General features: G+C 35.0%; 1 protein-coding gene across 2 annotated transcripts in view; it reads right to left on the bottom strand.

The window, feature by feature from the left end:
• The window catches only part of LOC149794261 (uncharacterized), a 290,094-nt gene that overhangs the window by 71,704 nt on the left and 190,840 nt on the right, over positions 1-27,550 (bottom strand). For both annotated transcript variants that reach the window (XM_089968394.1, XM_089968393.1), the window contains 4 exons: positions 25,761-25,897; positions 9,844-10,049; positions 8,489-8,619; positions 1,070-1,186 (listed from right to left, as the gene is read on the bottom strand). In XM_089968394.1, coding sequence (XP_089824520.1) covers positions 1,070-1,186; positions 8,489-8,619; positions 9,844-10,049; positions 25,761-25,897 — 591 coding nt within the window. The remainder of the gene's footprint in view (positions 1-1,069; positions 1,187-8,488; positions 8,620-9,843; positions 10,050-25,760; positions 25,898-27,550) is intronic.

A 27,550-nucleotide genomic window follows, 5' to 3' on the forward strand; every position in this document is an offset into this window, starting at 1 on the left:
CAGTATATTGAAAACCTTTTTAAACAATTCCTTCTTTGGCCTTGGTATAATGTAATTTTTACTTCTTATGACTTGAAGTCTGTTGAGAGCATCTTGCAAGTTATTTTCAAGTACCATTTTGGTTTTACCCATCTCAGACAGTGTAGTATCAGCTGCATAGAGGTCAGTGGAAGAAACTAAAGTTCCAATCTTAAGAGGTAAATTGTTAATAAATAGAATGAATAACAGAGGTCCAAGGATAGAGCCCTGTGGTACTCCACAATTAATATTTTTACTTTCAGAAAGTTGACCATTTAAAGATACTTTTTGCACTCTATCAGTTAAGTAAGAAGTAAACCAGTTTAGGGCGTTTTCACTGCATTGATAGATTTTTAGTTTTTCAAGCAAAATTTCATGGCCTACAAGATCAAAAGCTTTACGATGTATTAGGTATATCAGGTGTATTAGATATATTTGGTATATTAAGCATAATAATTTATCATACTGTAGCAAAGAAAAATAAATTGAATAATGTTGAGTATATCAGCTCTTTTACATCCATCACTGCAAATAAGCAATTACTGTAAACAGCCATCTCTCCCATCCATGTTTACATTGGGGACATCATTATGCAGTAGGTTTTTTCCTACATGGCAGCAAATATAACTGAGCCAATTTTTTCAGAAATTATTTGGAATATGAATGGAGTTTAATAAACTAGCTCTTGTGGTCCCCACTACAGGTAAAACTTTACTCTTTGGTGTCATACTTCATGTTTTGATATTTCACCCATAATGCTGTTATTGTTCATTTATATTCTTTTAGCATTTATGACTGGTGTGCTGTCAATTTATTCATCTATCCAATATCAACAAAACATGTACATTTTCTTCTTTATCTCATAGATAAAATAGTGGACAAGGAAGATCATTTCACATTATGAAATTAATTAATTCGTTGAAATAAATAAGATAAACACTACATGGACATCTCGTAATTTTGCTGAAAAGGAATAACCTGAATGCATCTGTATAACAAAACAAAACAAAACTGATGCAAAAAATAGGATGACCCTCATGCACATACTGACCTGCAGGACAAGTACAGCGTACAGTTCCATTCAAGATGGAGCAGGTTCCGCCATTGCTACAAGTTGTAGAGTCACAGATACTAGCAGATGACTGTTGACAATAACTCCCAGAATAACCTGCAATGTATTATTTAATTTTAAATCATTATAATTTTATTTTAAATCATCAAAAATGAGGTGGACTGGATTTTCTTCTATTTTAAAGAAATGTTTCTAATACCTCTATGGGGTACATGCATAAATATTTTCATAAATATTTGCAATTTTGCCACTTTTTCACAATTCAGGCTATTTAGTAATAGATTTAGTTATTTTCCAATGACTAAATGAGAGCCCTCTCCGGGGAAACCATTAATGGATGCTGGCATCTTGGTAAGTTTAAAAAACTGACTTTGATCAAACTTACAGCAAACAATACCTAACAAGATTATTATTAATTTCAGGGATTATTAGTGACCTGGTATGGAAAGAAACCAAGTCAGCAGAAAAATTACCTGGCAAGGTGTATGCATCAATTGCAGATAAGTTTTCTAATCAGTTGTTTTCATTGCATACAGGATAAATAAACATACAAATGCATTTCCTGTACTGATGACCTTAATGATCTCTTGGCATATTGTTTCCTACTATTTTATTTGCAGAACATAGCCAGGAAACAACAAGCAAATTCATGATAAAATGATGTCATTGGTGATATTACATAACACTGACCTGATATCGTCATACATGGGATTCCACTGATGGTAGGCCAAAAGTACAGTTTTTAGGGCTGTTTACAACACTTAAGTGTTTTATAGTTGAAATTCGCCACTTTTGAGAAGAACAAGATTTATTTTATTTTAATTTTAAAAAATCCCAAACATGTTTTTTATGTGTTCTGTGAGCACATTAGAAAAATCAGCCAGAAGCAGTCTACTGGGGACAGGAAATGTTCAAAAAGTACAACAAACAGTGTGACGATGTGTGACAGATTCATTGTTCAAGAACAATTGACACGTGTACAAAATAAGTTTTTGACTGACTACCTTAATGGATAATTGAGAGTTTAAAGCCAAAAGCAGGATGTCTTTGAGGTGTTATAAGCAATAAAGGAATAAAAGGTGGTCGTAATGTCATTTGAGCCTTAGCTGAAAATCAACCAACCATTGCCATAAGAGAGATGAGACAGAGAGTCTAACCATAATACATTATTTGGGCAGACACACCTGAGCAAATATTATGATTTTCTGACTTGCTGAATTCTTTCTGCATTATTCAACATGTTTTAAGAGGAATATTTTAGGGGAACACCTGCATTTTTTGTTCAATTCATGGCTTAATGCCAAAATGTATGCTTTCTCCCAATGTTAAGAAACCATGATTAAGAAATAATACAAGTTCAACAGTGCATGGATATCAGACTTTTATGCAAGTACAGGCAAGTAGCAAAGGTTCTGAGTTTACATTGTGTGTTTAATGATCTTTTATATTTCATGCACATAAATTCAGCTCAATCCATATAAAAAATATATCATTTAACAGTATATTACAAGATAATTTTAATTTTGGGTTAAATTATTCATAAAAACATAAATACATTATGTATTTTTCATTGTTTATTTAAAGTCTAAATCAATCTTTATTTTTTCATAGGTCAATAAAGATAAAGAAATCCTTGAGGATCCAACTCAGGAATATATCTTAAGTCAAAGTCACGAACTTCCTACATGGAGTGAACATAACTTGAAGGACAATCAGAGAGCAGTCAGCAACCTTAAAAAACCCAGTAAGAAAACTGAAGCTGGAAGTTATTTGCAGGCTGAGCATAGTTGTCCTGTCATTACAACAGTCTAATGCTGATACAGAGGAGACATTCTCCATTCTTTGCAAAATACAAAGTGATTCAAGGGGAAATATGGACCAGAGAACTAATGAAAACATGTTAAGTGTAAAGCTTAATAAACACAGTGAATGTCCGTGGTCACCAGACAATAATCTTGCAGAGGAAACTAAAACTGCTATTGGGTGCTAATAAGAAAAACTATATGATAAACAACTCTTATCAATATACAGACTCATACTGATTATTGTAACATCAGATTCCAAATTCAATTTATGTTCAATACTTGCTATTTTATTATACTATGAACAGAATACATATTATGGCGAACAAAATTCACTTTTTTTGTTTTCAATCCCCTTGAAGATCGTAAAATTTATGCCAACAAAATGTACTGGTTTAGAAGCCAATAAAAATGTACTGGTTTAGAAGCCAATAAAAATGTACTAAGTTTAGAAGCCAATAAAAATGTACTGGTTTAGAAGCCAATAAAAATGTACTGGTTTAGAAGCCAATAAAAATGTACTAAGTTTAGAAGCCAATAAAAATGTACTGGTTTAGAAGCCAATAAAAATGTACTGGTTTAGAAGCCAATAAAAATGTACTAGTTTAGAAGCCAATAAAAATGTACTGGTTTAGAAGCCAATAAAAATGTACTGGTTTAGAAGCCAATAAAAATGTACTAGTTTAGAAGCCAATAAAAATGTACTGGTTTAGAAGCCAATAAAAATGTACTGGTTTAGAAGCCAATAAAAATGTACTAGTTTAGAAGCCAATAAAAATGTACTGGTTTAGAAGCCAATAAAAATGTACTGGTTTAGAAGCCAATAAAAATGTACTGGTTAGAAGCCAATAAAAATGTACTAGTTTAGAAGCCAATAAAAATGTACTAATTTAGAAGCCAATAAAAATGTACTAGTTTAGAAGCCAATAAAAATGTACTGGTTTAGAAGCCAATAAAAATGTACTAGTTTAGAAGCCAATAAAAATGTACTGGTTTAGAAGCCAATAAAAATGTACTAGTTTAGAAGCCAATAAAAATGTACTGGTTTAGAAGCCAATAAAAATGTACTGGTTTAGAAGCCAATAAAAATGTACTGGTTTAGAAGCCAATAAAAATGTACTGGTTTAGAAGCCAATAAAAATGTACTAGTTTAGAAGCCAATAAAAATGTACTGGTTTAGAAGCCAATAAAAATGTACTGGTTTAGAAGCCAATAAAAATGTACTAGTTTAGAAGCCAATAAAAATGTACTGGTTAAGAAGCCGATAAAAATGTACTGGTTTAGAAGCTAATAAAAATGTACTGGTTTAGAAGCTAATCTACTTATCAAAATTTGTAAATCTACTTGTTTGGGGTCCTGGTTCTGTCACATGTTTGTATGGTTGGCATGGTCTTCATATGACTCATATGACCAATAAAAATGAAAGAAACAGTCAAAAGTATGATGTAGCTTATTCAAATTAGTGGGGGGTTTCCATTTATTTTTTAAATGCATTTATTGACACTGAAATCATGATGCAATTACTTGTCAAGGTTCAATATTATGCCAGCTTTAACCTTTTACTGATAATAAAAAAGGACATTAAATAAATGAGACTAAATAAGTGCAAAGAATTTTGAAAAATAAAGATTCATTCTAATTCAAAACAGAATAATCACTGAATTAGCAGGCTTCAAGTTTTAAATATTTTTTGTTGTACACATGAATATGTCATTATTTTTGCAACAAAGTTCTTGGCAGACTTGTGTGAGCTTTTTATCATGCACACACTTATTATGCAAAATTTTCCACAAAGATGGGACTGACTGTGTTCTCCCATGTAGTATCAAGTAATGGAACTGGACTCATGCCATGTTTCTGCGCTGTTGTATTATGTCATGTTAAGGAAAGTGAAATACAGACAATTAAGTCATGTTTGTGGTTTTTCAAAAGATTAACATTTTTCGGTATTAAAGTTAACGGTTTTTGACAACAGAACAGTTCCAGTTTTGCTGGGTTTTTAATTCGTGGTTTGTAGCAGCCACCAAAATCTAAGAAAATTAGTACCCCACAACAAATAGTACATTCACAGTATGTAACAATGGCAAAGTACAGTAAAAACTGCACTGAGCAACCACCTGTCACTTCCGACCACAATCGTAATGCATGGATTGATTTTATTATTGCTAAACATGACCAGCGACTTCATTGTCTTAGCAAAATATGCATTTTGACACTGCTATTAACGACCACATCACAAAAAATGAGGATAAACTCTACTGACCTTTTTTTGATCCCCTAAAAACGACCACTCATACCATTCTAAATTGAAATTTTTAGTTAAAAAAAAATAGGCAGGCTACCAGTGTCTGAATTTTTTAAACTATACCTACAGTGGAACCCAGCTATAACGTGATAATTGGGTCCAAAAAATTAGAACATGTTAATATCGGAGTCACGTTAATGCAGGGTTTTACAGTATTTTACTTTTTTCAGAGAACAACTCATTGGCACATATGTGTATTCTAATCATATGCAAACTGTTCCCCAAAATGATAATAAATGTTTTACACACTATTTCTCATAATATTCTTTCCGGGTACGAGAAAAATAAACATACAGGTATTTAAAATTTCAGGAACAATGCCACGATCATATTAAATTCAAATTCATTACTGATCTCTTCCCAATAATGATAATAAAAATTTTTATACACTATTTCATGTACATTGAACAAAAAATATTTTTTCATGTGCAAATGAATATATGAAATTTTGGTAGCCACGCCACAACCGCGTTATATCCAAATATGCGTTATAGTGGGGTTGCACTGTATAGTGTTTTATAGGTTCTGTTGTAAACCAGACTAAAGTATATGTAGATTATTTCCAAGTCTGGTTCCCTGCTTTGTATGCTAACTGCGTTGTTCTACATTATTCGTATAGAGGTGAGCAATGCAGGAAGCATTAAAAGCAGGGAACCTGACTAATTATTCCTGCACTTGCTGGCTTCCTGGCCTTATTGTAGAACCTAGCATCCCTATCAACAACCATAGTGCGAGAAAAGACACCACTGACCTATATGTAATCAGTTGTTACAACAACTGCTTTATTAGTAATGACTGAATATTAATAAAAAAAGGATTGTTGCTACCAGTGATAATTGCTACAGTCCATAAACCAGGCTAATGTACATGTCATGAATTGCCGCTGTAGTGCCAAAGTTGATGTAGTGGTCGCGTATATTGTTTGTATATAGAGTTAATCCATATGGGGTGGTGGTGGTAAATAAGGTCATTGCCTATCAAGCCAGTAAGAGAGAATCATTTGTGGGATTCGATTGAAAATGTTCAAGACTAGTGATGTTTGTTGCATTTCCCCCCAACGTTAAGTGATTACATCCCAATCACAAAGCTGTTGTCTAGTCAAGTTTTTGTGACCGGGTTACACACTTTGCTTATAGAGTTAATTACTGTATGTTATCTTTGAATGAAGCCTTTGACTGTTGTCTCTGAGTAAATGGTTCTGTTTCTGGATGAAATAATTGTTTCTTTTTACTTCATTAATTATTAGATATGCAATCCACATTATAGATTTTTCACAGCCCAGTCAAAACAGTCTTTACGTTCAATATTACAATTGAGCACTAATAATTTTAACACCTAGAACCTTAATAACAATGGATGAACCTCCAACTAAAAAGAGACAAATTTTAAGGCTGGAGAAAATAGTTACTGTAACTGAAAGAAGTGAAAAAGAGCAGACTACTCACAAAAAGTGGTTCAAACAGCGGTAAAACAAATTTAGGTTGTTATAAAGGAAAACGAGTAATTCAGAAAGATTTCATGTGCTAAAATATATGATCTTCAAATGTAGATGTGATTTCATGTTTAATGATAGAAGTATATCTTTATTGCTATATTATTTGTTTTTAGATGAATGCATACAATATTTTAGCAAGAACTATTAATAAAGAATATAATATATGTAGATTGATTGTGGTTATTTTTCTTTAAATTGTACTTAAACTCAGTGGCGTCGCTAGGGGGTTGTGGGGGGTGCGGACCGCACCGGGTGACACAATCTCAGAGGGGTGACACCAAAATGAAAAATTGCAAATTTTACAGAGCACACACTGCTCGGTCTAGTCGGATTTCATAAGCGGATAACCAATCATAGTTAAATACATGACTAGCAGGCACAGCAGTGTTGTCGCTAGGGGGATGCAGGGGGTGCGGACTGCACCGGGTGACACCATCAGAGGGGGTGACACCAAAATGACATTACTAAGGATTCTGTATGGTCTGTTACGGAAGGGGGACCATGGGGGTGACACCATGAGCTACCACACTGGGTGACACCAACCCGAGTGATGCCACTGCTTAAACTGGACCTTGGAAACTGGTCTTTTGTACAGATCTGCTATGAGAAACCACCTGTCTTGAAAGACTGCTTTTTGTTGGCAGAAGGGGCAGTCTCTCATAACAGGTTTTACTGTATTACCAGATAAACTTGCTTATAGCTTAAGTCCAACTGTAAATGACATAGATCCAGATCTGCTATCATATAATGTGCTGGCAGAGCAGGTTCTATATTGTTTGTTTTACTGATTACTCCTAACAAACTGCATAGACCAAAATAAGCTTGTCTATTATGCTATAGCAGATCTGGGTCTATGCAGTTTGCAATTAGGATTGATTTACATGCGATTATAGATGGTACTTGTGTAAATGGAATAAAAAAGGGACCAAAAACTTAAATGCATTGGGCAATGAGCCAGATTTCTCAAACTTACTCCACATCTCTGGTGCAGATTCAATTCCCAGCTCTGCAAGGGCAATTGTTTTCTGCTTCATGGTTTCTTCTAGGTTCTCTAGATTCCTTCCACTCAAGAAACATGATACAGTACTCCTTTCTTATAAGGCTGGTTGGTGAAGATCTACTTCAATGCAATCCAACTATGGACTGTATGTTTAATGCAGTCAATGTTAAGTCTACATTTAGCAAGGTCCAATAGTAAAATTAACTACAAAGTTGGGGTGGGAGTGAAGGCAAAGGTTACAATTCAATGATAATGTTTAATAATAATAAGCAAAGATTTATCACAATACCCTTTTGCTAATTTTACATATTAAATGGGAAACTGGGAAAGATAACCTTCATTATTTTCTCATTAACTTATCGAGATCACACCTTGCAGACAAGATGTTGGAACAATGTGATGCTAGACAGGTCTTCACAAGTTCTTAAAAAGAAAGATACTATCATAGAGCTGACTACTTGTCCAGTCCACCTGACTGATCCAGTAAACACTAGGACTGACCATACAAATATGTTTAGGGCAAGCACCCAAATGATCTATATAGCAAATGTATCTACACTGACATTAGAATTCCACAACGTCTGAAAATTAAGCTCAAAACTCAATAAATTGAAATTGCAATCAGTTAAATTTTCTGTCATCAAGTGGCGTTTCCCTGACTTTTATCAATATTAAAATTAAGAGACTTTTCCCAAATGGCAACTAACCTGTTCAATCTCACGACTTAACCAATGTCCCTTGTACCATGGGCAAAAACTGGCCTTATCATGTAAGAACAGACATGAATGTTTCTTACCTGCAGCACAGGAGCACTGTGTACTTGCATTGACAACAGAACAGTTACTGCCAGTTCCCATGCATGGGTTGGTTACTTTACATAAATTATACTCCATTTCACAATAATCCCCTCTGTATCCACCAGTACAGCTGAAACAGACAATGACAAGGACTTGAGTTCTAATTTTTAAATATACTGTGTTCCATTAAATATCAGTTTCTGATTCTTTTAAAAGCAAATTATTTGCATTCTTTTTCTTTTTCAAGCAAATTATTCACTAAACATAAAACTTGGATGAACGTTCCTTTCCCTATTGTTCTAGGCTCAAAATAACATGTCTGACAAGTACGTGTACAAACATTTGTACGTTTCTCTCACATCAGGTATGTTAAAATATGTGATGGATGTGTCAGTTATCATACATGCGTGATGCCAAGGATGGATATATAAAACTATTGGACCAGAAATGTGTTCATGTGATATGAATGTCACTGCCAATATGGTTCAACTAAAGGGCAAAGTTCCAAGTCAGTCAGAGAGTCCATAACACAGGAAATTTTTGTCAGAAAAAGATGAAAATCAAACCTGACCTAGAACTTCTTCATGTAAAGCCTCATACTAAACATGATTACACTCTATGCACAATCTTTAAAAAAGTTATTAAGTGGAAAATAAATTTGTGACTGATGGGATATGATGTGACAGATAAGACATGACATGATAGATGGGATGTGATGTTATAAATGGGATTTGATGTGACAGATGAGGCATGAATGACAAACAGGATGTGACAGATGGTACATGTAGAAGATAGGACAACTGGGGTGTGATGGGACAGATGGATCTGATTTGACAGATGAGACAGCTGTGATGTTGACAGATGGGAAAAATAGTGTGGGATGTGACAGAAGGGACAGATGGGATGGGATGGGATATATGGGAGAAACAGGATGTGACAGATGGGACAAATGGGATGTGGTGTGACAGATGAGACAAATGGGATGGGATGTGACATAAGAGATATGACTGGACAGATAGCATATGATGTGACAGATGGGACATGGGGTAAAACAATAGGCCCACTCCATAAATATGACATGGGCATAAAAAGACATTCACTGTGGGTTCCAGTAGCAAGCATACATGTTGATACAGTAATGGGTGAGAATACTGTTTAAAAGTTGTATGAAGGAAATAGCATTTATAAATACTTTTATGGTTAAAAACTATGCAAAATTCAATTTTAATCACTCATTAATTTGTGAAAATTTGTTGTTGCATATATACCAAAATTCCTAAATGTGCAGAGAAGTCATTACCCAAAACAACTAGACATACATGCAATACTTATTTGTAATTAAAGTAAAACTCACACACAGACAAAAGAGGAGTTACTGCTGTAACATAAGGCATTATTCAGACACCGTCTTGTCCCATTGTAGGTTAGACAATTGTCCACCTGAGTCTGGCAATTTGGTCCTGTCCATGGCAATGCACACGTGCATGTGTATGATGTGTTGGTCTCAATGCAAGTTCCGCCATGTTGGCATGGGTAACTTTGGCAACTGGGAATTTTTACCTGTCAATGAATACAAAAGATGACCACATGAAAAAACATCCTTCTCTACTAAAGCTGTATACAGCTCAACATACATCAATGAAATTTTACAACTAGTACAGTAATTTCATAACAGTATTTCCACCACAACATTCAACAATGAATTCAAGAAAAATATGGACATGATGGTTAAAGATCTGACAAACAACAGCACTCCCTTTACCAATTCATGAATTCAGGTAAAAAGCCATTTTTGTGGAAACAATAGCATTCCCTTAACTGATTCATAAATTCAGGTAAAAGGCCAATTTTGTGGAAACAATAGCACTCCCTTCACTAATTCATGAATTCAGGTAAAAAGCCATTTTTGTGGAAACAATAGCACTCCCTTCACTAATTCATGAATTCAGGTAAAAAGCCATCTTTGTGGAAACAATAGCACTCCCTTAACTAATTCATGAATTTAGGTAAAAGGCCAATTTTGTGGAAACAATAGCACTCCCTTCATTAATTCATGAATTCAGGTAAAAAGCCATCTTTGCAAACCCACAAAGAAATGAAGCCCACTAAAATAAATGCATTCTAAATAATTACTTTGTCCAGTCAATTCTAAATAATTACTTTGTCCAGTCAATTCTAAATAATTACTTTGTCCAGTCAATTCTAAATACCTGTAATTACTTTGTCCAGTCAATTCTTAATACTTAAAAAATATTTTTCAGCCAAGATGTAGAATTTGTAGAAATTATCCCATAATAATTTAACTAAGGTGTACTCTAGTGAATTCTGTACATTCATGAATGTTTCACATTATACTTGAGTAAATTTTTTATTAAACACACGTTTCACCAAAAAGTACTTCAAACTGCTTACTTATAAGCTGAGTTCTAGTGCAAACTACAGAGACCCATGTATGCTGGCACATTACGCCCTGTTACATCTTGGGTCAATGCAGTTTGTTATGAGTAATCAGTAGATCAAACAACACAGACCCTGATCTGCCAGTTCATTATGCGATAAAAGATCAGGGTATATGAAGTTGGTCTCAAATCATAAGCAAATATATATGTTCTGTACATTTTGGTAACAGTACAATATACTTCAGTGTTTTGAAAGCATACACTGTTGTTGAACTACACTAAATAACTGAATTAAGGATTACTGAACTATTAGTTTTACCAATGTATTCCTCTCTACAATTAATACAGCTATCCTTCATTCTAACAAGCTAATCAGGTATATAACTGGTGATAATGTTAGGTAATGAACCACAGCATAACCCAAAACCTGGTGGATGAATATTTTGACTGCAAGAACAAACTTAAAGACCTAATAATGTTCCCTACCTTGATTGCTTCAGCATGGTTTTTATGTTTTCTAATTTCATGGTGTTTGTTTTCTGTAATAATATCATTATATATGTTTTTTTATGTTATAGGTGTTGTCTAATGTTGTAAAGCGCTTAGAGCTTCTAAAGATTAGGTGTTATACAAAGTCCTCACTATTTTTATTATTATTATTATTATTATTATTATTATTATGTGTTGTATATCCAGAGTAGAGAGATAAGAGTACAGAAACACCAATGAAGAAAATCATAAAAATTATACAGGTAAAAAAAATATATGGACTAATTACTTCATTCAAATTGAGCTTCTATGCTTTTCAAATAGATATTTTCATGAAAATAAAGATATTCTTCCGAAAACCAGAGACACTAAATAGTGCTCACCCAATAGATGTCTTGGGTTTTTTGTATTCAGTGGCTGACATAGTATGTTACTACTAACAGCATTCCAACATGACAAAACAGAAAACAAAGACCCTGATCAGAAGTAAGCAGGTTCTACTGTCACTATAATGACAGTGATAAGGAGACCACTTCCAAAGTCATATCTAGACTGGAGTAAGGGCTTTTGTGGTCACTATCATGACAGTGATAAGGAGGCCACTTCCAAAGTCATATCTAGACTGGAGTAAGGGCTTTTGTGGTCACTATAATGACAGTGATGAGGAGGCCACTTCCAAAGTCATATCTAGACTGGAGTAAGGGCTTTTGTGGTCACTATAATGACAGTGATGAGGAGACCACTTCCAAAGTCATATCTAGACTGGAGTAAGGGCTTTTGTGGTCACTATAATGACAGTGATGAGGAGGCCACTTCCAAAGTCATATCTAGACTGGAGTAAGGGCTTTTGTGGTCACTATAATGACAGTGATGAGGAGGCCACTTCCAAAGTCATATCTAGACTGGAGTAAGGGCTTTTGTGGTCACTATAATGACAGTGATGAGGAGACCACTTCCAAAGTCATATCTAGACTGGAGTAAGGGCTTTTGTGGTCACTATAATGATAGTGATGAGGAGGCCACTTCCAAAGTCACATGACTCATATCTAGACTGGAGTAAGGGCTTTTGTGGTCACTATAATGACAGTGATAAGGAGGCCACTTCCAAAGTCATATCTAGACTGGAGTAAGGGCTTTTGTGGTCACTATAATGACAGTGATAAGGAGGCCACTTCCAAAGTCATATCTAGACTGGAGTAAGGGCTTTTGTGGTCACTATAATGACAGTGATGAGGAGGCCACTTCCAAAGTCATATCTAGACTGGAGTAAGGGCTTTTGTGGTCACTATAATGACAGTGATAAAGAGGCCACTTCCAAAGTCATATCTAGACTGGAGTAAGGGCTTTTGAGGTCACTATAATGACAGTGATAAAGAGGCCACTTCCAAAGTCATATCTAGACTGGAGTAAGGGCTTTTGTGGTCACTATAATAACAGTGATGAGGAGGCCACTTCCAAAGTCATATGACTCATATCTAGACTGGAGTAAGGGCTTTTGTGGTCACTATAATGACAGTGATAAGGAGGCCACTTCCAAAGTCATATCTAGACTGGAGTAAGGGCTTTTGTGGTCACTATAATGACAGTGATAAGGAGACCACTTCCAAAGTCATATCTAGACTGGAATAAGGGCTTTTGTGGTCACTATAATGACAGTGATAAGGAGGCCACGTCCAAAGTCATATCTAGACTGGAATAAGGGCTTTTGTGGTCACTATAATGACAGTGATAAAGAGGCCACTTCCAAAGTCATATCTAGACTGGAGTAAGGGCTTTTGTGGTCACCATAATGACAGTGATAAGGAGGCCACGTCCAAAGTCATGTCTAGACTGGAGTAAGGGCTTTTGTGGTCACTATAATGACAGTGATAAGGAGGTCATGTCCAAAGTCATATCTAGACTGGAGTAAGGGCTTTTGTGCTCACTATGATGACAGTGATGAGGAGGCCACTTCCAAAGTCATATGACTCTTACCTAGACTGGAGTAAGGGCTTTTGTGGTCACTATAATGACAGTGATGAGGAGACCACTTCCAAAGTCATATCTAGACTGGAGTAAGGGCTTTTGTGGTCACTATAATGACAGTGATGAGGAGACCACTTCCAAAGTCATATCTAGACTGGAGTAAGGGCTTTTGTGGTCACTATAATGATAGTGATGAGGAGACCACTTCCAAAGTCATATCTAGACTGGAGTAAGGGTTTTTGTGGTCACTATCATGACAGTGATAAGGAAGCCACTTCCAAAGTCATATCTAGACTGGAGTAAGGGCTTTTGTGGTCACTATCATGACAGTGATAAGGAGGCCACTTCCAAAGTCATATGACTCTTATCTAAACTGGAGTAAGGGCTTTTGTGGTCACTATAATGATAGTGATGAGGAGGCCACTTCCAAAGTCATATGACTCATATCTAGACTGGAGTAAGGGCTTTTGTGGTCACTATAATGACAGTGATAAGGAGGCCACTTCCAAAGTCATATCTAGACTGGAGTAAGGGCTTTTGTGGTCACTATAATGACAGTGATAAAGAGGCCACTTCCAAAGTCATATCTAGACTGGAGTAAGGGCTTTTGTGGTCACTATAATGACAGTGATAAGGAGGCTATGTCCAAAGTCATATCTAGACTGGAATAAGGGCTTTTGTGGTCACTATAATGACAGTGATAAAGAGGCCACTTCCAAAGTCATATCTAGACTGGAGTAAGGGCTTTTGTGGTCACTATAATGACAGTGATAAGGAGGCCACGTCCAAAGTCATGTCTAGACTGGAGTAAGGGCTTTTGTGGTCACTATAATGACAGTGATAAGGAGGTCATGTCCAAAGTCATATCTAGACTGGAGTAAGGGCTTTTGTGGTCTCTATAATGACAGTGATGAGGAGGCCACATCCAAAGTCATATGACTCATATCTAGACTGGAGTAAGGGCTTTTGTGGTCACTATAATGACAGTGATGAGGAGACCACTTCCAAAGTCATATCTAGACTGGAATAAGGGCTTTTGTGGTCACTATAATGATAGTGATGAGGAGACCACTTCCAAAGTCATATCTAGACTGGAGTAAGGGCTTTTGTGGTCACTATCATGACAGTGATGAGGAGGCCACTTCCAAAGTCATATGACTCTTACCTAGACTGGAGTAAGGGCTTTTGTGGTCACTATAATGACAGTGATGAGGAGACCACTTCCAAAGTGATATCTAGACTGGAGTAAGGGCTTTTGTGGTCATTATAATGATAGTGATGAGGAGACCACTTCCGAAGTCATATCTAGACTGGAGTAAGGGCTTTTGTGGTCACTATAATGACAGTGATGAGGAGACCACTTCCAAAGTCATATCTAGACTGGAGTAAGGGCTTTTGTGGTCACTATAATGATAGTGATGAGGAGACCACTTCCAAAGTCATATCTAGACTGGAGTAAGGGCTTTTGTGGTCACTAGCATGACAGTGATAAGGAGGCCACTTCCAAAGTCATATGACTCTTATCTAGACTGGAGTAAGGGCTTTTGTGGTCACTATAATGATAGTTATGAGGAGGCCACTTCCAAAGTCATATGACTCTTATCTAGACTGGAGTAAGGGCTTTTGTGGTCACTATAATGACAGTGATAAGGAGGCCACTTCCAAAGTCATATCTAGACTGGAGTAAGGGCTTTTGTGGTCACTATAATGACAGTGATAAGGAGGCCACTTCCAAAGTCATATCTAGACTGGAGTAAGGGCTTTTGTGGTCACTATAATGACAGTGATAAGGAGGCCACTTCCAAAGTCATATCTAGACTGGAGTAAGGGCTTTTGTGGTCACTATAATGACAGTGATAAGGAGGCCACTTCCAAAGTCATATCTAGACTGGAGTAAGGGCTTTTGTGGTCACTATAATGACAGTGATAAGGAGGCCACTTCCAAAGTCATATCTAGACTGGAGTAAGGGCTTTTGTGGTCACTATCATGACAGTGATAAGGAGGCCACTTCTAAAGTCATATCTAGACTAGAGTAAGGGCTTTTGAGGTCACTATAATGACAGTGATAAGGAGGCCACGTCCAAAGTCATGTCTAGACTGGAGTAGGGGCTTTTGTGGTCACTATAATGACAGTGATAAGGAGGCCACGTCCAAAGTCATGTCTAGACTGGAGTAAGGGCTTTTGTGGTCACTATAATGACAGTGATAAGGAGGCCACATCCAAAGTCATGTCTAGACTGGAGTAAGGGCTTTTGTGGTCACTATAATGACAGTGATAAGGAGGCCATGTCCAAAGTCATATCTGGAGTGGAGTAAGGGCTTTTGTGGTCACTATAATGACAGTGATAAGGAGGCCACTTCCAAAGTCATATCTAGACTGGAGTAAGGGTTTTTGTGGTCACTATCATGACAGTGATGAGGAGGCCACTTCCAAAGTCATATCTAGTCTGGAGTATGGGCTTTTGTGGCTACAAAGCCATAATTCTAAGCATTTAAAAATGTATGCAGCTAAGAAACATCGGAGACTTTCCCCAAAAAATAAGAATGAATGAGGTCTCAAACAACTTAAAATTATGAAATATTTCAAGTATGGAGTGCACTTCAAGTGGTTGCCTATTCTATATAGATTATTACATTTTTGTGAACAAATGTACCTATTTCAGAAATCACTGGGTTTCAAATGGACTACATACATGCATGTAAGCTTGTTATTTCTGTTATTTCTTTAGAGTTGCTAAAAGCATGCTGCACACAGCATGACATTATCCAGCCACTAATCAGCATATCAAACTGATTCTTTTAATGGTGGATAAGATATTTAATTGACAAACATTACTTGACATTACTCATTACACATTTGTAATGCTAGATGTCCATTTACTAAATTATTAAATGTTTAGAAGTGGTAAATATGTGATTTTGAGCTCTTCAAACAGAACACATTCTTAACGTCAGTATGTGTTGGCCTTAAGTGCAACCAGAATTATAATTTTCATGCACGGACACATGGATTGATGCACGCAGGCACGCACACACACATACGTGTATATTATCTGTGTTTTTTCATATATGCAGTCTATGGTGCTCTCAACAGTTTATTGGGAGACTGGGGTCTCTATGACATTATGGATTGAAAAAAAAAACAACATGAAGCTCAGAATTATACCTTTATTTCCTTTTAAAACACATTATTATTAGACTGGTGTGGTAGAACATTAGGGATGTTTTGGGATTTAATTAATAATACTGTGTGTCTTGAATCTCACTTTGTGTTGCAGAGAAATAAATAACTTGTTGATTTTAATCAAATTATTGGTTCACTTAACCTGTTACATATTTTAAGACCTAGAGATATAACATAATAGTCATAATAAGATATCCTTTTAAAGGACTTTAATGTTCGGGTCAAGTACATTCAATTAATCTCTGGAGTTTGGGATGTCTTTGTCTTTAATACTAGAAAGCAATAATCATTTTTCAGAATATGGCAAGTGTTGTTATCACTGTTGCGATGATATGCTACATGGAAATCTTACGGAATAGCATGCAGACTGTTGAATCAAATACACTGGTTGGTAAGTGCAGGAGTTTTCATTTGCAATCATATTATTATGTTTGATTCAACTGGGAGGTAGTTGATATTTGACAAAATTTGAAGAAACCAGTGTGAAAAACACATTTCTGTTTCTGATGGCTTTACAGTAGCTCTTGAAAGCTTGGATTTCTGTAGCCAGTGCTGTTTGTTGCCTGTGTGTCTGTAGTTCTATCAAATAGTTTGATGTGTGTGTGTGTGTTTTGTATGATTTGTTATCAACAATGGAGAGACCTACTTTATGAGTGCATTTCTTTCGTTATATATCTGTTGCTGTTGTTGTTGAATTATTTAACAACTCCATCAGGCACAGCAAAAGACAACAACAGTTTCTTCTTTTTAAAAGTAGTTCCTAGCATGTGGACACCATGATTAATACGACAGAATAGAGATAACCAGACTGAGATAGATAATGTAAGGTTAAGTAAGGTTAGCAAAAAAGATAAGAGTTCTCGGTCACATGGGTAAGAAAATCATTTTCCAGATTTTTACCACTGTTGTTCACATTAGTGCAACCAGTTACACGTTATGTTTTTAGAGTTAATTGAGTTACAACATCGGTGAATAAGGCCTGTTTTAAGCTACTGTCTCTAAATAAATGTATTCCCTTATTTCTGGAAGAGTTAATTATGTCTTTTGATTTCATTTATGTGTGTGTATATAATAATAATAATGATAATAATAATAATAATAATAATAATAATGACCTTATTAAAAAGGGTAACACAATTAGCTAAAATCTAATCTACCTTGAGGCCCTCATACAAAGGAATTTATTTTAGCTGCATCTCTGAATCAACTGGATATATTGGGTTTGAAAGAAGGAAATATAGTGGGCATTTCTAATCTCAACTGGAATACTATTACAGAGCAGAGTTCCAGAGTATTGGAAACTTTTTTTAAAATAACTCCTTATTTGGTTTGGGAATTTTATACTGTTTGGTAGACATGGATCGCAGGTATTACCAGGTAGCCTATACTGGAATAGTGATTGTAAATATTCAGGAGCACTGTTATGAGATATCCTGTACATTAATTTGGCTTTTCTCAAACAGATTCAGTCTTTTATAGGTAATATTTTTAACCTACCAGCTAAATTTTCCTTGCTTTCTTTCTGGATTGATATTAGCCCAAATGCTCTTTTTTGAAGATGTGCCAGCTTTGCTATGTTTTTATCATTTGAATTACCCCATACTGTATTACAGTAGTCTAAATAGGGTTGTATGTAACTGTTATAAAATAGTTTTCTGTGCCTTTCAGGGAGAAAATGTCTTATCCTAATGAGAAGCCATAACCTTGAATTTACTTTTTTACTGATATGTTTGATATATTCAGTCCATGATAGGTTATTATCTACCAGAACACTAAGTAGTCTATCATGACAGACCATTTGCAGATTTTTATCCTTCAAATTGTCAGACATAGTTCATCACTATCAAGATTTGTCCTTCTTTGCCATGTTGAGATAAGTAATATTTTAGTTTTACCAGTATTTACCACCATGACATTGCATGTGCACCAGTTTTCCAGTTTGTTTAGGGCATTCTGTAAAGAAATTTCGAGTTCATGCTTTGTGTTTTGGATGTCTGACAATGTTGTGTCATCTGCATAGAGATCTGTAGATGATATTGAGTCTCTTAGTAAAAGTGGTAGGTCAATAATAAATAAAATGAATAGTAATGGACCTAGAATTGAGCCTTGTGGTACTCCATATCTAACTGTTCCAGGTTCAGACAGAACATTATTTATGTAAACATATTGTGTTCTCTCACTTAAGTAAGAAGTAAACCATCTAATTGTTCTTTCATCACAATGGTAGATTTTCAGTTTCTTCAAAAGGATTTCATGATCCACCATGTCAAAAGCTTTCCTGAAATCTACAAATACAGATCCTATTATTCAACCTTGGTAAAGTGCTTGAAGCCATTTATCAGTTGGGGAGATCAAGGCAGTCTCACAGGAATGTTTCTGTCTAAAGCCGGATTGATTAGGGTGTAACAGCAAGTGTTTGGTTAAATATGACATGAATGAGTCATGGACATGTTTTTCAATTAATTTTGACAAGTTTGCTAGTATCGAGATTGGTCAGTAGTTATCTGCATCATCCTTAGAACCAGATTTGTGAATAGGAGTTACTTTTGCAGTTTTCCATATTTTGGGGACAGATGAGGTTGTAATACTTAAATTAATTATGAATGTTATGCTATCTACAATAGCAGAGGCAGAAGATTTAATGAGTCGTGGACCAATCTGATCAAGTCCTGTAGCTTTCTTGGTATCAAGTTCACTGAGACATTTTTTAACAAAGTTTTTTGATACTGGTGGGATGGAGAAACATACCTCCTTAGAGATTTTGCTGCTGCATAACTTTTTCAGTTCATTAAAGTTGTTTTCTATCATTGGTTCTTTTAACTTCGTGGTAATGTTGGTTAAAAAATCATTGAAAACATTTGCAATGTAAGTGTCATCAGTGACGATGATGTCATTTACCAGAAGTGAGTGAATTTTATTTGTCTGCTTTTTGTGCGTTCCTCCAGTGAGTTCACTGAAGACTTTCCAAATGGAGTTTGTGTTGTTCTTTTTGTTTTCAAGCAATGATTGATAATAAGTTTTTTTAGCTTTTTTAATCATACTTGTTATTTTATTTCTCCATACTTTATATTGTGCATGGTTTTCCATAGCCTCGAATTTGTCTCGTGTTTTCATAGCATCTAGGATTTCAGTAGTAAGCCAATTAGGTTGAATTTCAGTCTTTACTCGATGTGCTTTCAGTGGTGCATGCTTAGATACTACATCCATGAATAAGTCAGTCCACACCCTCATGGCTTCATCTATGTCATCCAAATTTTGGATCATATTCCATGGAACTTTATATAGGTCATTAAGAAATTGGTCTTCCTTAAAATTTCTGAACGATCTGTAAGTGATCGTTTTGTGTGTATTTTTCTTATTTTTCTTGCATTTAATCTTTCTTGTCAAAAAAGTAGGATAGTGGTCACTAAGACCAACATTCGGTACATTAACACAAGCCACATTGTCTGGTAGGTTGGTATAAATGTGATCCTAAGATAGCTTGATTTTTCTGTTACCCTTGTGGGCTGATTTACCAGCTGGTCTAGGCCTAATGATTCAATAAATTCCATCCAGTTGTTCCTTATTTGAGTATTGAGAAGGTCCTTATTTATATCTCCAAGTATATATGTTTCTTTCTCCTGTGCTAGAACATTTTCCATTTGTTTCAAGAAGTTATCATTCCAAATTGCTTTGGAGGAAGGTTGCCTATAAATGAAACCAACTAGGATTTTGCATTATTTTGAAAAATTTCCACCCAGATACTCCCAATTTCATATGACTCCAAGTCAAGTCGCCTTTCTACATTTACATCTTCCCTAATGTATACAAGAGGACCCCCCTGCTGTCTCTCTGTCCCTACATAATGGGTTATTGCAGCCTTGACAGTGAAATAGGTCATCATTGTGGTTAGCATTTAATTTGGTTTCAGTGAGTCCTAAAACATTTATATTATTTTCCTTGGAAGACAACATTAACTTAATCTGGTCTATTTTTCCCACTATACCTTGCACATTTAAGTGACATATATATGTATATGTATGTATGTATGTATATGTACACATGTATGTATGTATGTGTGTATATATATATATATATATATATATATATATATATATATATATATATATATATATATATATATATATATATATATATATATATATATATATATATTCCAAAAGTCTAAACAAAACCACTACAGTCATTATTACAACTGTTGTTGTTGGGTTTAACACCATTTCAGCACATGATAGGCTATGCATGGCGGCCAGTATTTATGATGGAGGAAGAACATGGAAAAACCCCAGGAAGAACCACCAACCCACAAGAAGCTACTGGCAAGCTTTCTCACATACCAACACTGGCTGAATCCTAGACTTGAACCCATGCAGACATAGGTGAGATGGCAGTGATCCGTAACAGAGAGCGCTTTAGACCACTCAGCCACTTGGGCCCCCTTATTACAACTGATCACTGATATTATTAATATTTTGTAAATAATGGCATAACCTCTTATGAAAAACACTGGAAGAAAGAATGAATGTAATTGAAAGAAGTGAAGATAATTTATTGCAGGATAAATGAATACTACTTTAGTTACTTTTGCAATTCACATGTTAATACATGTACCTGTGAATTCGAAATATAAATGTGAATGTTTAATGATAGTTGTACATTTATAATGTTATATAAAATTATCTTCAGGTGAATGCATGCAATATTTTATGAAGAATTATGAATAATAATAAGGTTCAATGTATACAGTAACTTGGACTATTTTTGCTTCTTAGCATAGTTATGAATTTTGGCATTGGAAACAGGTCATTTGCACAAACCTGTTATAAGAGACCACCTGTCTTGAGAGACCACTTTCTGATGGAAGAAGGGATGGTCTCTGGTGACAGGATTTATTGTACATACACTGCCATCTGATTAAGTGTATCCCTCCCTAAAAATATGTTTGAAGCCATTTAGTAGTTCATGATCTATATTTACATGATTAATGTAGTGTACTCCAAAATTTGCCATTAATACAAGATTCATCCGTTTTTCTTAAATGAATTCTCTATACTTATACTTATACCAGAATATACTCCTTGCAGATGTCTCCACATATTTATTAAAAGTAATTGATTAGCTCAAGAAAATGATTAGCTCAAGAAAATGATCCATATTCACTAGCCTGTGTGTTTCAAAGAACTGTGGCTTTACACTACCAGCACTATCAACAAAGTGTTTCTGTATATATAGACTACATTCTCCTCCAGCTGTTTCCTTTCCTCCACTTTAAACCAACCTTTAACTCCAGATTCTGATCTGTTTTGATAATGAAGTGCACTATTTACCAGTCTATATTTATGAATCATAAATATTTCCGTACAGAAATTTCTCAAGGATTCCATATGGAATACTTCAGGAATCCGTATGGACGAGATATGCACTAAAAAACTTATGGAATCAGACAATTTATTCCATATCAATTCCATAAGTACTTCACAGCAAGTGAAAATTCTGTATGGAATAAAGTTGCAACTTTAATCCATAAGCACTTTTTCCATATGGAAAGCAGGCTCATGTGTTATAGCATCATGGAAAATACTCTCTGTCAGAATAATTAATAACCTAAACTATCTGATTCAAATAGAAATATTGGTGGGAGTTAGAGTACATGTATGTGTCAGTGTAATTGATGTGGAAGAATGAATATATACTCATATAAATTTGAAGAAACACATGCATGTCAGTTTTCTTTAATTTATTTCCATAGATGTTTAAAATCAGACAATGACCAAAAAAGTAGAGAAAATGTAAACATGATTAGAAAATTAATTCCGGTAGTACAAGCATAGATGAATCTTTGGACTTTGTGCAAGGTGGATTTTGGGCTTGATCTGATGTTTACTCTAAAACATAATTTTTTGGGCTTCCTATATAAATATGTTCTACAAAAATCATACCCTAGTGAAAAATGTGACTTAAATTTCAGCAAAATTACAGTGATTTTGTTTTTGACATTCACTCAAATGTCCTTTCTCACTAAAATTATGGTATTTGAGGAGATTTTACCAAAATTTCTGAAAATATCAATGAAATTTTGTGATTGAAATTTCACCAATTTTGCCAGCATTTCTGAAAATATTAGTGGGAATTTGTGATTGAAATTTCACTGAGTTTTCAAAAAATTCTGAAACTATAGTGATATTTTGTGATTGTAATATCACTGACATTTCAATAAAAAATATCAACAAGATATAATAATTTTTTTTTGTTTCTTGTACAATTTAAATGATTTTCAGCAGCATTTATATTTCCTGTTTCTGATAGCTGTAATTGTTTATTTTGGGCACAATAACTTCTTTCCACATCTTTCCTTGTTATACTTCTTTTTCAAATTTTTTTGCTGTTGCTGTATTTTTGTTTAACTTAAACTGGATTGCCCTCAAACAAGTTTTCTTGTTTTCCATTTTAAATCAGAATTTCACTTTTCTCCTGACCTGAATCTTATTTTCCTCGATACAGACCCTTTTCTAATATTGTCTCCGAAACGTTTTTTAAATAATGCTCTATCAGGTCCCATTCTGCAACGAGCTTTGTAATAAGTATTTGTTCCATTTAATATTTAAAAGATGATCACTGTAAACAGCTTTCTTATTGGTAAAAATTTTGTACTTGCCCAATGAATCACTGCATAATGGAAACTGATGGGAATGCTAAACATGGCAATTCGAATTTTCGAACGGTGTACAAGATTGAATAACCATTTGAAAAATGTGCGGCAATGAGAATAGCTTGAATGTAAAGTCGATGGGAATGTAACTGGTCAGTCTGTATGAAAACTGAACGCCAGGATTAGCATTTTGCTTTTTGTGCCATAAAGTGCTTTACAGTAGTGGCTAACGTGCTAAATAGGACAAGGAATTGAACCAGGATGATTTTGAAGGCATATAACTCAAAACTGATTAACTTCCTGAATGAATTTAAGGAGGGACAATGTATATAGATCACTGGTGTGAATTGTTGCCAAATACCCATGTCTATCAAAGATAGTCATATCTTTGTGGAATTTTCTTGGCCCACACGTAGAATCATCTGTCAATATCGTGAGGCAGTATTGTGAATATTATCAAAATATTCTAGGTGTGTTAGAATTCAATGTAAAATAAGAGTAATTATATCATGATAAATGTTTGTCATGACTGCTTATGGAACAAGAACTAATTCGAGAGACCACAACAGCATCATAGTTTGTACATTAATCAAAAATCAAGTATGCAGTACAAATGACATATGGCAGGCTCCTAGCATTTCTTTTCATGTCTCAAATGGATACTTTTCTGTAATTTTGCAATATTTTCACAGTTTTATTTTTCAATGCAGATTAATATTTTATATTTTATATATGTTTATGTGTTCACAGATGCCTGTGCATATGTTCCAGGCTTGATATTTAGATTTTTAAAATCACTTAATTATTTAGTGTCAAGCCAGATTCTTCACATCATGTTGTAAATATTGTACATAACAGATAGAAGGCCTCAAGGTAGATTAGTTCTGTAACTGAGTTACTTTCTCTAAATCAAGTCTATTATTATTATTATTATTAATAATAACTCCAGTATCTCTTGCCTTGGATGTCATATAATTACAACATCTGTATATTTTTTTTCATGCACACTTAATATCACCTTGGTTAATAAAGTCCTGTTTAATTCATATCCATTATTAATTTGAAACCTTCTTAAATGTCTGAAAAACTACTGAAACTTCAGTAAAATACTATATAATTATCAAAATTTTAGTGAAATCTCATAAAAGTTTTAGTCAAATTTTTGAGAAATCTTACCAAACTTTTCAGTGAAATGTAAAGGACTCACTGTATTAATTCAACTCCAATAGCCAAATTTCATATGAACTATTTACAAATTCCATATGGACCATTTACAAATTCCATATGGTATATTTCCTAATTCCATATGGACATATCACAAATTTCATATGTACTATTACAAAATTCCATATGGATTATTCACAAATTCCAAATGGATTATTGCCAAATTCCATATGGAATTTTAATTTTATTCCATATGGACAACCTACAGATCTCATGGACTAATTTGCATATTTTGTGGGATTTTCCATATGGAGTACATAAGGAATCCATAACATTTCCATATGGATTCACTGAAATCCATAAGAGTGGTTCAGCTATAGAATAAAGATGTCCATATGGATACTTCTGTAGTTGTTGTCGTTGTAGTGTTTAACACCATTTTTCAGCACACGATAGGCTATACATGGCGGCCAGTATTAATGGTGCAGGAAGAACCAGGGAAAACCCCAGAAAGAACCACCAACCCAAGAGAAGCTATTGGCAAGCTTTCTCACATACTGACATTGGCTGAATCTGAGACTCGAACCCACACAGGCAGAGGTAAGATGACAGTGATCCATAACGGAGAGTGCTTTAGACCAATCGGCCACTCGGGGCCCCTGATACTTCTGTAAAAGAATGGATTCCAAATCCAATCCATGTGGAAAATTTCGTATGGGTTTATTATTCAGCATTTAATTTACCAAAGTGTGACTACTGAAAGTTCTGTATACTTACATGAAAATATGCCCTGGTGTAACCCTCCCTGCATATTCATTTTAGGCCAGTGATCAACTGAAGATTCTGCTCTGTATTGAATTTTTGAATATTTACACTGTAACCTCACCACATTTTACTTACTGTATTTATCCAATGATAAATCCATGCTTGATGATAAGCCCCTCTCTCATATTTATTAAATGTTAGCAAATACATTCAAAGAATGTCTGTAACTGATAACAAGCCCACCTCCTACATTGTGATAAAGTTATCTGGGTGTCCTCTGGTCTTCCTAATGAAGAAATACTGTACATGACTTTTGTATCGTTTTATTACAATATGCTCGTACTTATCCTTTCCCTGCACATACAACTGTAGCCATTAATGGATAAGCTAATGATCATATAACGACACTGATTTGTACTTACCGTCTTGTGTACTGTTTATACAGAAAAGTTTAATAATATTTATGCTAAAACTTCACCCAAGGGTACCAACTAGTTCCAGGATATTCTTACCTGGAAAAGTACTTGTAAAAATATATCTTCTCAAAACCCAATCTGTCTTGACACTACAATGCACTATTTACGGTTTACTCCAAAGAATTATGGATATTTAATAATATAGCTTCACCAGTGTACTTGGGTGCCTGCATACTTACAGTACAATCTGATCCAGTGTAACCCTCTCTGCATATACACTTGTATGCATTGATCAGATCCAGACACTGAACTCTGTTAACAATACTGCAGCTGCCAGACACGCATTCATTCACAGTATCAAGTTCACAGTTTGTCCCTGGAATGATTAAGATTTTTTTAAAAAAAAAGGTTACTAAAGCATCAATACCATCATGATATTTAATATCCTTGAGATATACAAACAACCATTTTCATGAGTACAGGTGAACTAAGTCTGAATATATGGCTAAAATTTCACAAGTCAATCAAGCATGAAACTCAGGACATGGTGACCTACTTTAAAATAGTTGAATCACTCCTGCTAAGATGCATCTACCTACCAATTTTCATAAGTGATAGGGAAACAGGCTCCTAAATACTGTTGGTATAATGAACAAAATGATAAAAAATATAAATGTCACTTATTTAACTCATTCCCCTGTAAATTCTTATTATACTTGCCTGAAACAGGGGCAGGAAATGCATTTTTGGGATTACTATTGAATGTATAAAAACACCTGTTTCAGAGAGATTTTCGTTTAACCGGATTCTTAGCTGTATAAAATACTTTGTATTTCATTGGCTATTTCGGCAGTGTATATGCAGATAGATGAGTGAAAATTTGACCTTTTTTGCATACTGGACCTGCCATATTTTAATCCAAGTCTGTTGTTGTTGTTGTTCTAGGGTTTAACGCCATTTTTCAGCACAAGATAGGCTATACATGGCAGCCAGTATAACAGGTGGAGGAAGAACCATGGAAAACCCAGGGAAGAACCACCGACCCACAAGAAGCTACTGGCAGGCTTTCCCACGTACCCATACTAGCTGAGCCTTGGACTCAAACCCATGCAGACAGAGGTGAGATGGCAGTGATCCAGAACAGTGAGAGCTTTAGACCACTCGGCCACTCGAGGCCCCAATCCAAGCCTGAAATTTAGCCTACTTTCCACAAAGGTTCATCCGTCTATGTACAGTTCAAACTTGCTTGATTTAGATCAAAGGCCAAAAAGTCTAAAATCAGGATGCAAACCCCAGTTTCAAAATTGAGGGCTTAAATTTTTTTTGAACAAATGCACAATGAATATATGAACAAATAAACAAAGAGGCAAAGCACCATATCCCCTCCTGATGTCCTTGGTGAGGGGATATAATTAAAGAACACCTGTGAAGGAACAAAAATATATAAATAAGAGTATGTTGGCCGTTACATTGGTACAGTATTCTCTCATTAATTGGTTGCACAAGAAAATATTGGATAAACTAAACCATCAGATAAACTAATAGCCAAAGTAGTGTCCCTTTATTTCTTTTATTCTGGTACAGTTGTAACATGCCTTCTAAACTAAATATGATAAACATCAAACTACAATACATAACTAATGAGAGATTAGATTATAAGCATTCTATTATAAAAAAAATAAGAAAAAGAAGAGTACTGCATCAAACAAATGAGTGGCACTGGAACATGAAATGGAGAGATAAACATGTACTTCTAGATAAGCAAGAAACGTGCCTGCACTGGAAACTTAAACAATCTCCACTGTTTTTACATAGAAAGTGAGTGAAGGAAGTTTATGTTGGCATACTGAATGTATACTCACTTATAAGTCCAACTTCAAACTGCAGAGATCCAGATCTGCCCGCGCATAATGTGAAAATTTGGGTCAATGCAGTTTATTAGGTGCAATCAGTAAAACAAACAACATAGACCCTGATCTGCTGGCACATTATACAATGGCAGATCAGTGTCTATGCTGTTTAATGTTGG

This window comes from Sinohyriopsis cumingii, chromosome 8 (genome assembly GCF_028554795.1).
Source record: "Sinohyriopsis cumingii isolate HCF-2022 chromosome 8, ASM2855479v2, whole genome shotgun sequence".
Taxonomy (NCBI): Eukaryota; Metazoa; Mollusca; class Bivalvia; order Unionida; family Unionidae; genus Sinohyriopsis; species Sinohyriopsis cumingii.